The 18,055-nt window shown below is 35.1% G+C and overlaps 1 protein-coding gene across 1 annotated transcript in view; it reads right to left on the bottom strand.

Moving 5' to 3' along the window:
* Negr1 (neuronal growth regulator 1) overlaps nucleotides 1-18,055 on the bottom strand; it is an 807,725-nt gene that overhangs the window by 277,072 nt on the left and 512,598 nt on the right. The window contains exon 4 of the mRNA XM_047539557.1: nucleotides 1,851-1,982. Coding sequence (XP_047395513.1) covers nucleotides 1,851-1,982 — 132 coding nt within the window. The remainder of the gene's footprint in view (nucleotides 1-1,850; nucleotides 1,983-18,055) is intronic.

The following is an 18,055-nucleotide window of genomic DNA, read 5'->3' as shown; positions in this document are numbered from 1 at the left end:
GAATTTGTCAAAAAGCAGAAATCTAGGCCATATACTCCAAGGATTCTGATTCAATAGGGTTTATGAGAAACCCAGAAATTCCCACTTCTCATGAGCATCTCCAGTGATTCTACTACTGTTTGTTAGCAGAGCACTCTGAAAATCTTGCTTCAGAAACTGCTTCCTGATATGGTATCATGCACATTTGCCTGGCTTAATAGAGATAGTTCAACCCCTAGAGTATACATTAGTCACTTACAAATGTTAGTTGATAACAGTGATTTGCTTTGGCAGACAACTCAACTGCTAGGCATATTCTGAAAGTTATTTTTTGGCTCATGAGACTGAAAAATTAATATTAATATGAAATAACTAGTGATTAGTGTTAGCATTTCTGGGTATATTTGGAACAATTCCTTCTGATCTGTGGCATTACACAACATATGCATTATTACCAAGGGTCTTATGTAGAAAGATGTATAAATGAAATGAAAAAAGTAAGATGCAGGTTGTATATACTTTTGGTAAAACATTCTTATCCTAAAAGTGTTTTAACTGAAAGAAGTTAAAGGATGTGAACATTTTTGAAAGAAAGACTAAGGGGTCACTTTTAAAGAGTAAAGAAGACTTTAGTCATTATTACTGAGATAATAAGATATGCAATTGGATGTTATTGGAAAATTGTCTTATTTCATTTTGGAGGCATTTAGAGAAAGGTGTGGTTTCATAACATTGATGGTTCTGCAAGTATCTAACTTGTATTCTAATTTTCTAATAATGATGTTCATGGGTTTTATGATTTACATATTATGTGTCCCCTAAAAGCTCATGTATGAGACAATGCAAGAAGGTTCCGAGGGGAAATGATTGCTTTATAAGAGTATTAACCTAATCAGTGAATTAATCCCCTGATAAGGATTAGCTAAGTGATAGGTAACTGAAGATAGGCAGGGTGTGGCTAGAGGAGATGGGCATTGGGGGTGTGGCTTTGGGGTATATATTCTGTATCTGGTGAGTAGACTCCTCTCTCTCTGCTTTCTGATCATAGTGCAAGCTGCTTCCCCCTTCCGCACTCTTCTGCCATGTTGTTCTGCCTTACCTGGAGTCCTGAGGAATGAAGTCAGCTATCTATGGACAGGTACTTCTGAAAACATGAGCCCCCAAATAAACTTTTCAAATAAACTGTTCATCCTCTACAGTTGTTCTCATGAGTCTTTTAGTCACAGCAGCAAAAAAGTTGACTAAAACAATTGGAAACCACTTTCTTAATTTTCTCAAAATTTTCCAAACTAACATAATTAAACTGTCCAAGTGGTACAAGCATCACTGCACAGGTCTTCTCTGTAAGTGGAAACCATCACACTTCAGCTCCATCAGATCTGAATGGAGCTGCACACTTAAACTTCCTCTCGTGTGACCACAGGGAAAACCCATGAGGAAGGAAACAGCAGGTGCCCCCCGTCAGGATACCAGGGATGAGGATGATACTAGAAACATTTCAATCTGCACATAAGATTCAATGCTAGATATACATCCACAAGAATGGGGTCCTAACTAAAATAAGATATATCCCATGCTTGTATAATTGTATCAGAATGGATTCTACTATCATGTATAACTCAAAGATCCAAAAAACAATAAAAATAATTAATTTTTTTAAAAAAATATAATTCTGGGGGATTGGTTGGGACAGTTGATGTTACACAAAGCAATTTGATCAATATTTCAACAGGTCAACTTTTTCACTGTTAGCAGGTGATAGTTACCAATAGACCACCTTTTAAAGAACACCAGTAGCAGTTTCAGACACTATTTTTCCAGTGTTTTATGTTTTCTCAGAAGTTATGTTGATAAATAGTGACAAGACTTACAGTTTACGACAACTTTTACTTTTTTCACATCTGGGAACGACACGTCGTTTTCCGCACTGCATTCATATTCCCCAGCCTGGTCCCTTGTAATTCCATAAATGTCCAAATATTGTCCATTTTCAAATGATTTTGCTGTGGAAAAAAAAAAAAAAACAGCATGTTTAATTGTAGCAGCCTGAGGCTTCATTCAAGTAAAGCACAAACTCATGACTTCTTATTAGATATTGCTGACAAAACAATTCCAAATGAAACTGGGGAATTATTAAACTCTTTGTTCTCCTGTGTTCAGAGGAAAACTCAGAGAAAAAAAAAAAAAAACAGAAGCAGAACAAGGGATACCATAACAACTATTTCCCAGAACAGGATATACATGTGTTCTTTTTAATTGATTGTGGTCTCCTAACCTTCTCACACATCAAATAGGGCTCTGCACATTTCTATAATTGAGTTCAACAACCTCCTAGCAGTGTAGATGAAATTCACTAATATGACTTGGTACATATTGACTTTTATATAGTGTAAGCTAGCAACTTGACACCTAACCTAACTAAATGTTACTTTTCTTTTGGGGAAAACTCCTACCATACACAAGGTTTCAAGCCAGATGGCTTGATAAGAGTACATAGATCCATAAAATCATTGCTGCATTGTTTTTCCAAAATTACTAATGTTGCCAAGAAGGTTATGCTGTAAACACTATGTATAAATCATCCAATAAAGTTCAGGACAAAATCTTCATGACATCCAAACGAAAAGTTAAGTGATTATAAATACAAGTGTATCCTTATTTTTTGATATTCTAAATGTTCTATTTGACTAAAAGCAGTTGTAAATTAAAAATATAAAGATATAACCACAGATAAAAGAACATTTTCAAGTGAATGATATTTGAAATGAAGACTTGTTTCTTTGATAATGGATTTTTAATTGAGTTGCAAGCAGAGAATGTCTGGGCAGTAAAGACTTGGTTATGAGAAGTGTCACAAAGGAAGCTTGCCTGTGTGAATTTTGAGAGGAAGGACCCTTTCCCTCTTTGCACAGGTCTTAGAAAGTCTCGTTTCAGTGAATATCACAGGGAATTGCAAATGAAGCAAGTCTTTCATTAAATGTTCTGTTTCCAAAAGTCAAAGTAATTTTTGTCTTCATATTACTGGACTTACCAGAACTATTGTAATGACATATAAGTTAGAAAACTAATAAGAAGATTTAATTTTAATGAATGAAACAAAATGAAAATTTAGTTATGGCCTTTCAAATCTAAAACTCACGTCAATTAGTTTATTTCCCCTGTGGGTTCGCTTGTCTGGGCCCATGTTAGCTGCCGCACAGTCTGTCATCCAGGTAACTTTGACTTTGCTAATTGAAACCTCAAGTGTTTAGAATACATGGAATTATTTTTTTTTTCCATTTATCTAGCTGATGCCAAGTTGTAGACAAGGGAGAGTTAAACTTCTGAGGTGATAGATGATAAACTATTACTGGTATCCATATGTAAGCTCACAAAATAAGTTATTGTTACAGTCCAAATTCTTAAAATCTGATTGTATAATCATTCTTCCAGCTATCCCAGTTACCTTATCCAACTTCAGCACACTTGTATAATATTTACTTTCTATGGTCCCCTCCTCTCCTCTTATTTTCACCCCTATAATTAAGACGTGCCAGGTTTAAGCGTGTTTGTAAATACTATTGAAATATAGGGGATTCATTTCTTATTCACAATAATTTTAAAAGTATAATTTGAATCATGAAGTAAGAACAATATAAATATACATTAAAGCATAGAGAGCACTATTAAGTGCATCTGAATTAAACAAAGTTAATCACAAGTGAAAAGGTGTACTATTGTGACTGTACAAAATAAATTTATTAGATTAAATTATTTTAAATATTTAAAATGTAACTTGAATATTATATTTTTATGTGCTGACACAATGAAGAAATGTTACCATGAAAATGCATGCCTTTGATAATAGGCATATATGATAAACTATTTGAGTAATCACTAATCTTTAATCTTTAAATAAAAAAGCAAATATGGTATATATGTATATATGTCTGTATCATTGATTTTGCTGTTTAAACATGGAAGGAATATGAACAATTGCTTTTAAAGTATTATTATGGTTTGGATGTGAGGTGTCCCTCAAAAACTCATGTGAAACAATGCAAGAAGGTTCAGAGGAGAAATGATTGGGTTGTGAAAGTCTTAACCCAATCAGTGATTAGTGCCCTCACAGGGATTAACTGAGTGGTAACCAGAGGCAGGTGAGGTGTGACAGGAGGTGGTGGGAATTGGGGGATGTGTCTATGGGCATATATTTGTATCTGGCAGGTAGAAACTATGCTTTCTGATCATCATATGAGCTGCTTCCTTCCACCACACTCTTCCTCCATGATGTTCTGCCTCAACTCAAGCCCCGAGGAATGGAGACTGCTGTCTATGGTTTGAGATCTCTGAAACCCTGAGCTCGCACATAAACCTTTCTTCTGCTACAAGTGTTCTGGTAGATCTTTTAGTCACAGCAGTGAAAAAGCTGATTCAAACAAGTGTTGAAGGGTAGGAAAAAACACAATAGAATTTTAAGTCTATCAGAAATTAATAATTAAAATTAAAGGTGAGAAATGATAGGTTCAGAATTAAAGTAAGAAGCAAACATATATTTTTTTCTTTCCTGATGGACAAAATGGCAGACCCTGAAAGATAGAGAACTACTGCAAAATAATGGTATGACACAATCTCATCAATGCCAGGAGCATCACATTTGGTAACACCAAAAGAGTACCATTCACTACTACTGATTATTTGTCTCTAGAGTCAATGACACAATCCACCTAACCATATTTCTGAATTCTTCTCCAATCCCACTATAGAACAAAACCTGTTCTATCTGTATTATAGCTAGAATTGCTAGTAAATAGTTATGCATTGCATAACCCATAAGGCAATAGCTATAGAGCAAGTGAATGAGTATTACAAACAGTATCAATAACTTTGTTAGACCCAAGTATAAAGGCATGATCAACATCCCCCCCACCCATTACCAGATTTTTGGTACTTTAAGTCATCTGTTGTTATCATTAACTGTGTACCAGCTCTCCCAAAAGATAGGCACTAAGCATTCTATTGTTTTTACACAAATAGCTGTTTCCATCGTAAACTAAACCTGTCTTTGTCATCAGTCTGATCTTACCAGAAGTGATTTCCAGATTTGAAACTTAGAATTGCTTTGCCAAGGATATAAACCCTGGAGTTCACTATTTGTCTATAATATGCTTGGCTGCCTCTTTTTATTTCATTGTCCTGTTTTTCTTAGTGTTAATTTTTAACTTACTGCTGTTTGCAAGAAGACCAATGAGAGAGGATTTGGGCATAGTTCATCAAAATTGTAATGTAGAACATTTCTGTTCACACATGATTTACAACTCAATCTATCCCACAAAATGGAAGAGAAAGACCAAACTGAAAGGATGTATAAAACTAAAAACGTGAGAACCATCACCCAAACCAAGATTGCAGTGCTTATGAGGGATAGGCATCTATTATAAATCTAGACATTTTAAGGTGTTTTAATCTCACAGTTATAAATGTGGATAAGATGTACACACATTATTAGATGGCAGTCCTCTTTATAGATTTTGCCATTGTCCAACAGTGTAGTGACATTTTCTTTTCTTTGTTTCTGTGGTCCTAGCTCTAGTGTAATGCCTGAAACACAATATACTTTGTAAATACTTATTGCATAAACAAATATGTTGATAAATGAATTAATGAAGTCCTGAAAAGTAAATTCTAACAATTGAAGAAGTTGCCACTTCGTTTCCAGAGTTGTCAAAAAGAAAAAGAATTTTAAAGTGTTGTCATCCTTGCCGACATCTTAAAGTGATAAGTGTTGACAGGAGTGAGAACAAAGTTTGTAAAGTTATCATGGAGCCTTCTTAAGAGTGTAAAGACTAACAAAACATTAAATACAATTTTTTGGAAAAAAAGATAAGTACTGCTGATAATCTAAACAGTTTTCCTTTGTGCATCTGAGCAATGATAGAGATTTTTCAAAAATGGAGAACTAAAGAATTTCCACAGGCTTTCAAAGATGCCAATTTTATCACCATCCTCAAAAGGAAGCAGAAAAATAGAATATAGCTACACTTTATAACATCTCTCTGATTCTGATTTCTGATACAAACCTGGTCAGAAAGAGTTCTATAATGACCCTTCAACAGTACCTAGATTTGGATTTACAGTTTGGTAAGATATTTGAACATCGTTATATTACATAGAAAAATTATTCACAATAGTCTGATATTTATCTAGAGTATTATATATTTCAGAAAAAATATTTTCAAGAAAAACCTCTCTTTCTTTAGTTTGTAGGACATTGTTTTTCAATAGTTTTCTTCTCACCTCTATGAACATCTCTCTTTTCATTTTTTACAAAACCCTTCAGATTTTCATATCCCTCCGTTATTGTTCTATCCTTTGCCTTCTTTTTTCCTTCATTCAGTATACTATTTCAAAGAATATTGTTTCTTCATTTGTATTTCATTGTTGTCTGCATATTGACAAACTCCTAAGTGATCTACTTAGCTATATTTGTATTTTGACTTTTAAGTGCATAATACACAATTTGACATCCCCACTTGCATGTCTCATCGCCATGTCAATGTCAACTCAACCAAAATCAGATTTACTTTTCCTGCTCTATCTTTAACTCCTCTTATGTTCTTAGTCCCAGTGAGAGCTTTGATCATCACCCAGTTGTACAAACGGGAAAGCTGATCATTAACAGTGAAGGTTCCTTTATCTCAGTCATCCATCAGTATCCATGTTCTAGGAGTTTTACCTCCATCAGGAATTCTCAAACCTCTTCTAGAAGCTCCAGTCTCAGTTACCAATCTCTAAATGCACATAGGACAAGCCCCTGGCTGGATTCTGCTTTGCAGACTCATTTCAATTATATTCCAGAACCTTTGCTCAGTAACTTATCATACTTTTTAAGGCTGCCACATAGAAAGATATGTTATTGGGATCTCATAGACAGTTATTATTAGATGGGACTCTGCAACTGAATTTATAAAATATACTTGGGAAGGTTAAAGAACACTTATGAGTGTAATTTTTCCCAGAAGCATATTATCCACAAGCATATCTGGTATTATGAAAGTATCTCTTATTTGTATTGCACATACTATGTAGTTAGGGATGTGGGTTGTAGAGCTGGATAACCTGGTTTAAATCCAAGCTCTGCCATTTGTTAGCTATGTGACCTTACATAAGGTACTTAATCTCTAGTTTACATGTCTGTATCATGTGAAGATAATAATAGAACCTACTTCATACTGTTGTTGTGAGGAGTGAGTTAATTACAATTGAAAAGCTTATAACACTGTGTGATACACATGAAAATAATGTAAAAAATACATTAGCTATTATTATAATGCACAGGTTTAGGCATGCCAAATTAAATAAAAGATTGATTACATATTGGAGTCACTTTCTCTTCCTGAATTCTAAAGAACAGTGTAACCTTCCTTATTCTCTCTCTCTCTCTTTCATGTGTGTGTGTGTGTGTGTGTGTGGGTGGGTGTGTGCCCGAACACATGGAAGCATGTGTGTATATAGGTACACTTATGTAACCATCTTAACTAGTCATTGGTTGAAAAACAGCATTCGAAGATGCCTTTTGCTTTGGGTTTCTGGTGAGAAATGCAGGCTGAGATGAAGTCCTTTATGGCTGGCATTCTTATTTGGTTCATCTTTCTACAGCCTGAAAGACCCTACTCTTCCATTACCCAGCTAACTTTTTCTTACTCTTCAGGTCTCTTCTCAAATAATACCTTCTCCAAAAAACTTTTTCTGATTTACTCACTGCCCAGTCTAGTAGTTTCCCTTGAAAAAACAAAACAAAATGAAACAAAAAATTTGCAGTGATCTCATATAACATATACATGCTTGGTTTTACTTATTCAATAATTAATTAAATAATTAAAAAATATTTTTAAAACTTTAAAAATATTTAGTTTTCCTATTACAAGTCTGTGAGATAAAAGTTTACATCTTAGTCCATGTCTAACATGGGATCTATATTTTTGACTATATTACTAAAGAAAAACAACAGAGTAGAAAGTCCAGATAATGTTTGTAATCTACTTAGAAAAAGTAGTTTAGCCTTCTTATTTAACTAATGATTAACTGTGTTGACACAATTAAAATAATAGTATTTGCCTTGTATTCAGTCATTATTATTATTATGTGTAAGGTACCATGATGAATTCTTTTCAGTAAAATAATTTTTTGAACATTAAATAATCTTTTGAGATAAATTCCATTACAGGTTACTCTTTGTATTCCTGGGTTCTGAATCCACAAATCCAACCAAACATGGATTGAAAATATTCTGAAAAATAATTGTGTCTGTACTGACCATGAACAGACTTTTTTTCTTTGTCATTATTCCCAAAAAGTACAGTGTAACAACTACTTCCATAGCATTTATATTTAGATTATTAGGAATAATCTAGAAATTAAAGTATATGGAAGAATGTTTATAGTTTATATGTAAATATTATGCCACTTTATGGTGGGCGACATGAACATCTACAGAATTTCGATCCATCGAGGGACAGGTACCCAATCCTGTACAGTTAAGAGTTATCTATAAATAGAATCACTATAAGGGTCAAAGTGGTTAAATATCTTGCTAATGGACCCAATGACAAATATGAAACCTGAAACAAATTCTGAAACCTAAGTGTTTGGTCTATGTGTAATTGAAAAGCTACTTTAGGTTTTTTTTTTTTTTCCCCAAAGTATGGTAATAAAAGTACTCTCTTTAAGAAATAAATCAGCACATGTATATATAACTCTTGTTCTTAGAACTATAAAGCACAAAATAGAGGTCATTCTCTGGAAAGTACTATTGGTAAGCTAAGTACCTTAGCTTTCTATGGCTGCCATAACAAATTGCCACAAATTTACTGGATTTAAACTATACAGATTTATTATTTTAAAGTTCTTTAGGACATAAGTCCAGAAAGACTCTATGAAAATCAAAATAAATAGGTCCCCCAAAGATAGCCACATCCTAATCACAAGAGCAATTGAGCTTATAGGGAAAAAGGAACTTTGAAAATGTGGTTATGTTAACATGTTAAATCATTTTGAGAGAATCTAATGTAACTTAGTCTAATCTAATCTAGTAATTCTTTAAGAATATAAGAGCAAGTCAGAAGAAAAAGTCAAAAGAGGGGAAATGTAAAAGACTCTACCAAAAATTGTTAACTTGGAAGATTAAAGAAGTGGCATGAGCCAAGAAAAGCTATGATCTCTGGAAACTGGGAATGTCCCTCAGCTGAAAGCAAGAAATTGATTCTCCTTTTCAGCTTGATAAAGGACCACCTCTTGCCAATACCACTTCCAATCTAGTGGGACCAGCACTGAACTTCTGATCTACAGAAGTATAAGAAAAAAATTTTGTGCTTTTTAGGTCTCTACATTTGTAGTAATTTGTTATGGCAACAATGTAAAACTAATGCAGGGTCTCAACTAAAATCAGTGTTAAGGAGGTGCAAGATTCCTTTCTGGGTCTTCTTTATTTGCACATTCAGGGTTTGGGGGAATTATGTTTCTTGCTCTTGTAGTACATCAGACCCTCACTTATTTGGTGACTATCAGCTAAGTACCATTCCCAGCTTCTAAAGACCGCTTGCTGTATGTTATCTATCTTCCAAAATAGCAAATGTTGGGTCAAGTCCTATTATTTTTAATCTTTCTCTCTTCCAGCCTTATCTTTGAGCCTCTCTTTGACTTTCCTCTTCCATTTTTAAGTAGTTATGATTAAATTGAGTCTATCATTCTACTTTAAAATAATTTTGTCATCTCTAGTCCCTAATGTTAATCTCATCTGAAAATCTTTTACCACGTAAGGTAACACAGTCACAAACTCCAGGGAGTGGGACTTAGCCATCTTCAGTGATCAATATTCTAAGTAATACGGTTTTCATTACTCCTTGTATTTCAACTTGCACATACAAATGGTATCTTGTATTTTAATTTTTAAGCACAATAGTAAAAAACTTGTGGTGCAATTTATAAAGTTGCTGAGGTCATTAAGAGTATTAGTGAATTTCAGAAAAATGAATTCAATGAAGATGTACTTTATGAAGCAAAATATATTTATGTGAGAATATACCACAAATATATCAGGTGATATAAATCTAGGGAGTCTTTTAAGAGAACAGAAAAAATGAATTTGAAGGCACAATGAGAAAAAAAAAATTATTAGGGTATATGAAATTATGGAAATCTGCAATCATCTACTGGGATGATTGTAACAAGTTTCACAATAAAATAAAAGTAACTCATAAATAAGAATTTCAAGGTCTTGGCATTTTTTAAAAAATATTTGCTAGTCTACCAGAAAGCACAGTAGGAAAATTCTCAGCTCAGGATCAATTTATTCCTTCCTGCCCTCCTGTTTGCCTTTGATTCTTCCATCCATGTATTCATTCAATGGATATCAATTCCATCAAGATCTCTGACCAGTAAACATGATTTTTTCATTTCAAAGAACTTCCAGTGTTGCGTGGGAAAAAAAGAATAAACAGATAATTTCTGTAAAACCTGATGAATCCAATATTTAGGATAAATATATGAAGCTCTATTGTCATAATTATGCTATCACAATCTCAAGGAAAATTCTGAAAACTTGAATTCTTTACCTGTACTGTAAATCTGAAAAATAAAGTTCAATAGTAGAAAATGATGTGCAAGTGACATGGGTACCTATAAGAAAAAAATGTCCAATGCTCTTAAAAGGAATAAAACAAAATCTATGCATTCAATGATGAAACTACATAATTTCTTATATCCAGTAAAATTGCTGAACATTAAAAAAGCAGGATATATGAACAATTACTAGGAGAGAAATCAGGCCACAGAAAGATACATATAAGTGATAGAAATAATGGAACTATCATACAAGGATTCAAATCTAGCCGGTTATCTTAACTATGTTCAAATATTTAAGAAAAAAACATGAATATCATAAGGACACGAATGGATATCAGAATGCCCAATGAAAATTCTTAAGTATATAAAATACATGACATAAAATACTAATTGAAAAATTTAGGAGCAGATTAGACATGAAGAAAACATTGTTATTTAACTTGAAGACATAGCATTCAAGTATATAGCAAGTATATAGCATTTCCAAACCTTAGCAAAGAGAGAAAAACAACAACAACAACAACAACAACAACAACAACAACGCAAGGAAAAAAAAAAAAGACAAAAACAAATCAAACAAACAAACAAAAACAACCAATCACATAAACAGAGCCTAAGTGTTAAATGGAAAGATATAAAATGGTCTCATATATCGATATTGGAATTCCATAATTGGTACAGAAAAAATATTTGAAGAAATAAAGGCTAAATATGTTCTGAACTTTATTCATACAATATAATGACAAGTTAGAAGTTAACAATCACAAATCAAGATAAACAAACCCCCAAGCAGCCATGCTCCCTTGGCAGCAGGCTCCTTTAACGATTAGCTTCTCGGAGCAGACTGCCCAGTGAGAGCCTTTCTACACACAGTCAGCCACAAGTCCCGGAGCCAGTGGAGAGCTCCAGCCCGCAGGCAGCCTCTGGGACCAGGGCAGGGCAGCCAGAGACTTCTCCAAGCAGCCCTGCTCCCTCTGGCAGCAGGCTCTTTCCATGGGCAATCCAAGATGACGGACTAGAGGGTGACTGCATCTCCTGTTGCTCCAGAACCCAGGATTCAAGAAGGGGAGGCATTGAAAGACTTGGACTAAAATAGAGCCATGGGGTGAGTCTTCCCCACCGGGTGAAGCTCAGCCTGGGCAGCAGGCCCAGACAGGGGCGGCTTCTCAGAGCAGGGCAGGGCAGCTAGAGTCTTCCCCAGGTAGCCCTTCTCCCTCTGGTGGCAGACTCCTTCCACATGGCCAGCTTCTCAGAGCAGCCCCCCCCCAGTTACAGCCTTTCTGCACAGAACTAGCTCCAAGTCCCAGAGCCAGCGGCGAGCTCCGGCCCGCAGTCAGCTTCAGGAACCAGGACAGGGCAGCCAGGGACTTCCCCAAGCAGCCCTGCTCCCTCTGGTGGGCAGGCTCCTTTCAGGGCCTGCTACTCAGAGCAGACCACCCAGTGAGAACCTTTCTGCACAGAGCCAGCTCCAAGCCCTGGAACCAGTAGCGGGCTAGGGGCAACTTTCTTCAGAAGAACTGCATTATCAAGTTCCTCCAAGACTTCAGGCTACTGAAGGCTGGGAGGTGATATACTGGAAATCTACAGGGACACTATAAGCCAATAGAGGAAATCTGCAATATCTCAGAGTCCCACTGACATCTGACCAATATGAGAAAACAAGGGAAGAAAATATCCCAAACAAACCTAGATACTATATCAATAAAACCCAATGACAGCACAGCAGAAGAAATGTCAGAAAGGGAGTTCAGAATGTACATAATTAAAATAATCAGAGAAGCAAACAAGGAGATGAAAGAGCAAATGCAGGCATTGAAGGAGGAGATCAAACAGCAAATGCAGGCATTAAATGATTGCACCAATCAACAGTTAAAAAAGCAAATACGGGAAGCAAGAGATCATTTCAATAAAGAGTTAGAGATACTGAAAAAAACCAAACAGAAATCCTTGAAATGAAGGAAACAATAAACCAAGTTAAAAATTCCATAGAAAGCATAACCAAAAGGATAGAACACCTGGAAAACAGAACCTCAGACATTGAAGAAAAAATATTTAATCTTGAAAATAAAGTTGACCAAACAGAGAAGATGGTAAGAAATCATGAACAGAATCTACAAGAATTATGGGATATCATGAAAAGGCCAAATTTAAGAATTATTGGGACTGAGGAAGGCTTAGAGAAACAAACCAAAGGAATGAACAATCTATTCAATGAAATAATATCAGAACATTTCCCAAATCTGAAGAATGAAATGGAAAACCAAGCACAAGAGGTTTATAGGACTCCAAATATACAAAATTACAACAGACCCACACCAAGGCACATTATAATGAAAATACCTAACATACAGAATAAAGACCGAATTTTAAAGACCACGAGAGAAAAGAATCAAATTACATTCAGGGGGAAACCAATAAGAATATCAGCAGATTTTTCAATCCAGACCCTACAAGCTAGAAGGACCTGCAACAATATTTACCAAGCCCTGAAAGAAAATGGATGCCAACCAAGAATCTTATACCCAGCAAAACTTACTTTCAGATTTGACAATAAAATAAGATCCTTCCATGATAAACAAAAGCTAAAGGAATTTACAAAAAGAAAGCCAGCATTACAGAACATTCTCAGCAAAATATTCCAAGAGGAAGAGATGAAAAACAACGATGCAAATCAGCAACAGGAGGAACTAGCCTAAAGGAATAGCCAAATAAAGGAGAAACCAAATCATGTCAAAAAACAAAAATGAGTCAAATGACTGGGAATACAAATCATATCACAATAATAACCCTGAATGTTAATGGCCTGAACTCATCAATCAAAAGACATAGACTGGCAGATTGGATTAAAAAGAAAAATCCAAAAATATGCTGCCTGCAAGAAACTCATCTCAGAGAAAGAGATACCCATAGACTAAAGGTGAAAAGATGGGAAAAAACATACCATGCACATGAACACAGCAAAAAAGCTGGAGTATCCATCCTCATTTCAGATAATGTGGACTTCAAGCCAAAACTAGTCAGAAGGGATAAAGAAGGACATTACATACTGCTTAAGGGAAGCATAAATCAGCAAGACATAACAATCATAAATAACTATGCCCCCAACATTGGCTCATCCATGTACGTCAAACAAATCCTTCTTAATTCCAGAAATCAAATAGACCACAACACAATAATACTAGGCAATTTTAACACACCTCTCTCACCACTGGATAGATCCTCCAAACAAAAATTGAATAAAGAAACCATAGATCTCAATAACAAAATCAACAATTTAGACTTAACAGACATATATAGAATATACCATCCAACAAAGAACAAATACACTTTCTTCTCAGCAGCACATGGGTCCTTCTCTAAAATAGACCATATTTTATGCCACAAAGCTACTGTTAGCAAATACAAGAAGATAGAGATACTACCTTGTACTCTATCAGATCATAATGGATTGAAATTAGAAATAAATGACAGAATAAAAAACAGAAACTTCTCCAATACCTGGAGATTAAATAATACACTATTATATGATGAATGAATAACAGAAAATATCAGGAGGGAAATAAAAAAAATTCTTAGAAGTAAACTAGAACAAAGACACATCATATCAAAATCTCTGGGACACTATGAAAGCAGTATTTAGAGGAAGATTTATTTCATGGGGCGCGTTCAACAAAAGAAGTGAAAATCAACAAATAAATGACTTAACACTACAGCTCAAAGCCCTAGAAAATGAAGAGCAGACCAACACCAAAATTAGTAGAAGACAGGAAATAGTTAAAATCGCAGCTGAAATCAATGAAATTGAAACAAAAGAAACAATTGGAAAAATTAAGAAAATAAATAGTTGGTTCTTTGAAAAAATAAACAAAATTGATAAACTTTTAGCCACACTAACAAAGAGGAAGAGGGAGAAAACTCAAATTACTAAAATTCGGAATGAACAAGGAAATATCACAACAGACATGACTGAAATACAAAACATAATTAGAAGCTATTTTGAAAATCTATACTCCAACAAATCAGAAAACCTCGAAGATATGAACAAGTTTCTAGAGACATATGAATTACCTAAACTGAACAAGGAGGATATACACAACTTAAATAAATCAATTTCAAGCAATGAAATAGAAGAGGTCATCAAAAGCCTACCAACAAAGAAAAGTTTGGGACCAGATGGGTTCTCAGCCAAGTTCTACAAAACCTTTAAAGAGGAGCTCATTCCAATACTCCTCAAAGTATTCCATGACATAGAAGAGGAGGGAACCCTTCCAAACTCATTCTATGAAGCCAATATCACCCTGATACCTAAACCAGAGAGAGACACATCGAGGAAAGAAAATTTCAGACCAATATCCTTAATGAACATCGATGCAAAAATTCTCAACAAAATTTTAGCAAATCGCATACAAATATATATTAAAAAGATAGTGCACCACGATCAAGTGGGTTTTATCCCAGGGATGCAAGGTTGGTTCAACATCTGGAAATCAATAAATGTCATTCACCATATCGACAGACTTAAAGTTAAGAATCACATGATTATTTCAATAGATGCAGAAAAAGCATTCGATAAAATACAGCATCCCTTCATGCTCAAAACACTAGAAAAAATTGGGGTAGTGGGAACATTCCTTAACATTGTAAGGGCCATCTACGCTAAGCCCATGACCAATATCATTCTAAATGGTGAAAAACTGAAAGCATTCCCCCTAAAAACTGGAACAAGGCAGGGATGCCCTCTTTCACCACTTCTATTCAACATTGTTCTTGAAACTCTAGCCAGAGCAATTAGACAAACCAAAGAAATTAAAGGGATACGAATTGGAAAAGAAGAACTTGAACTATCCCTGTTCGCTGATGACATGATTATATATTTAGAGGAACCTGGAAATTCCACCAGAAAACTTTTAGAACTCATAAGTGAATTCAGTAAAGTAGCAGGTTACAAGATCAATGTTCATAAATCCAATGCATTTTTATACATAAGTGATGAATCTTCAGAAAGAGAAGTTAGGAAAACTACCCCATTCACAACAGCATTGAAAAAAATAAAATACTTGGGAATCAATCTCACAAAAGAGGTGAAAGACCTCTACAATGAGAACTACAGAACACTAAAGAAAGAAATTCAAGAAAACCTTAGAAGATGGAAAGATCTCCCATGTTCTTGGATAGGAAGAATTAATATTGTCAAAATGGCCATACTACCAAAAGTGCTATACAGATTCAATGCAATTCCAATTAAAATCCCAATGATGTACCTTACAGAAATAGAGCAAGCAATTATGAAATTCATCTGGAAGAATAAGAAACCCAAAATAGCTAAAGAAATCCTCAGTATAAAGAGCGAAGCAGGGGGTATCGCAATACCAGATCTTCAACTCTACTACAAAGCAATAGTAACAAAAACGGCATGGTATTGGTACCAAAATAGACAGGTAGATCAATGGTACAGAATAGAGGACAAGGACACAAACCCAAATAAATACAATTTTCTCATACTAGACAAAGGGGCCAAAAATATGCAATGGAGAAAAGATAGCCTCTTCAACAAATGGTGCTGGGAAAACTGGAAATCCATATCCAACAGAATGAAATTAAACCCCTATCTCTCACCCTGCACAAAACTCAACTCAAAGTGGATCAAGGACCTCGGAATCAGACCAGAGACCCTGCATCTTATAGAAGAAAAAGTAGGTCCAAATATTCAGCTTGTTGTCTTAGGATCAGACTTCCTTAACAGGACTCCCATAGCACAAGAAATAAAAGCAAGAATCAACAACTGGGATAGATTCAAACTAAAAAGTTTTCTCTCAGCAAAGGAAAGTATCAGTAATGTGAAGACAGAGCCTACAGAGTGGGAGAAAATCTTTGCCACTCATACTTCAGATAGAGCGCTAATTTCCAGAATATATAAAGAACTCAAAAAACTCTACACCAAGAATACAAATAATCCAATCAACAAATGGGCTAAGGAAATGAACAGACACTTCACAGAAGAAGATGTACAAGCAATCAACAGATATACAAAAAAAAGTTCAACATCTCTAGCAATAAGAGAAATGCAAATCAAAACTATCCTAAGATTCCATCTCACCCCAATTAGAATGGCGATTATCAAGAACACAAGCAACAAAAGGTGTTGGCGAGGATGTGGGGAAAAAGGTACACTCATACATTGCTGGTGGGGTTGCAAATTAGTGCAGCCATTCTGTAAAGCAGTATGGAGATTCCTCAGAAAGCTTGAAATGGAACCACCATTTGACCCAGCTATCCCACTCCTTGGCTTATACCCTAAGGACTTAAAATCAGCATACTACAGAGATATAGCCACATCAATGTTCATTGCTGCTCAATTCACCACAGCCAGATTGTGGAACCAACCTAGATGTCCTTCAATTGGTGAATGGATAAAGAAACTGTGGCATATATATACAATGGAATATTACTCCACCATAAAGAATGATAAATTTATGGCATTTGCAGGCAAATGGATGAAATTGGAGAATATCATGCTAAGTGAGATAAGCCAATCTCAAAAAACTAAAGGATGAATGATCTCGCTGATAAGCGGATGAGGACATATAATGGGGGTAGGAGGGGTTAGCGTTAGGGTTAGGGTTAGGTTTAGGGTTAGGGTTAAGGAGGGTGGCAAGAATGGAGGAAGGAAGGACTGTAATAGAGGGAAAAGAAGGGTGGGAGGGTGGGGGGGAAGGAAAAAGAATAACAGAATGAATCAAACAACATTACCCTATGTAAATTTATGATTACACAAATGGTATGCCTTTACGCCATGTACAGAGAAACAACATGTATCCCATTTGATTACAATAAAAATAAATAAATAAATAAAATATCTAAAATTCAAAAAAAAGATAAACAAAAAGGCAAAAAGCATAACAAAACCACAACATAATCAAATCATGAAAACTTAAGGGAAAGAGAAAATCTAAAGATCAGTCACAGGTAAAGTACATGTTTTCTATGAAAAACAAAAATAGAAATGAGTATAGATTTTTTTTCTGTAACTGTGCAAACAATGGAATGATAAGAATAAAGAAAAGTCTACAATCAAGATTGTAAGCTTCAACCAAAAGAAGATAGGAAATTAAGAACAAATGAAATCTAAAATAAATACCAATATAAAAACAATAAAGAATTGAAACCAGTCAAATTTATAGTGGATCGAGGTTTTAGTTAGCTTTTCATTATTGTGACCAATATACATGACAAACAACTTGAAGGAGGAAAAGTTTATTTTGGCTCATGTCCATGGTCTCAGTCCACAGATGGCCAACTCCATTGCTCTGGACCCAGGCTGAGGCAACACATCATGGGAGAAAGAACCCAGGAGAGGAAAGCTGCTCAGCTCATGGCCATTCAGGAAACAGAAAGAGGGAGAGAGGAGTCATAGGGAAGATGCATGCACTCTTTCAGGGCATGTCTTCAGTCACCTACCTCCTCCAGCTATGCC

The sequence above is a fragment of the Sciurus carolinensis genome, chromosome 1 (genome assembly GCF_902686445.1).
Source record: "Sciurus carolinensis chromosome 1, mSciCar1.2, whole genome shotgun sequence".
Classification (NCBI taxonomy): domain Eukaryota; kingdom Metazoa; phylum Chordata; class Mammalia; order Rodentia; family Sciuridae; genus Sciurus; species Sciurus carolinensis.
This window is presented reverse-complemented; position numbering and strand designations above follow the sequence as displayed.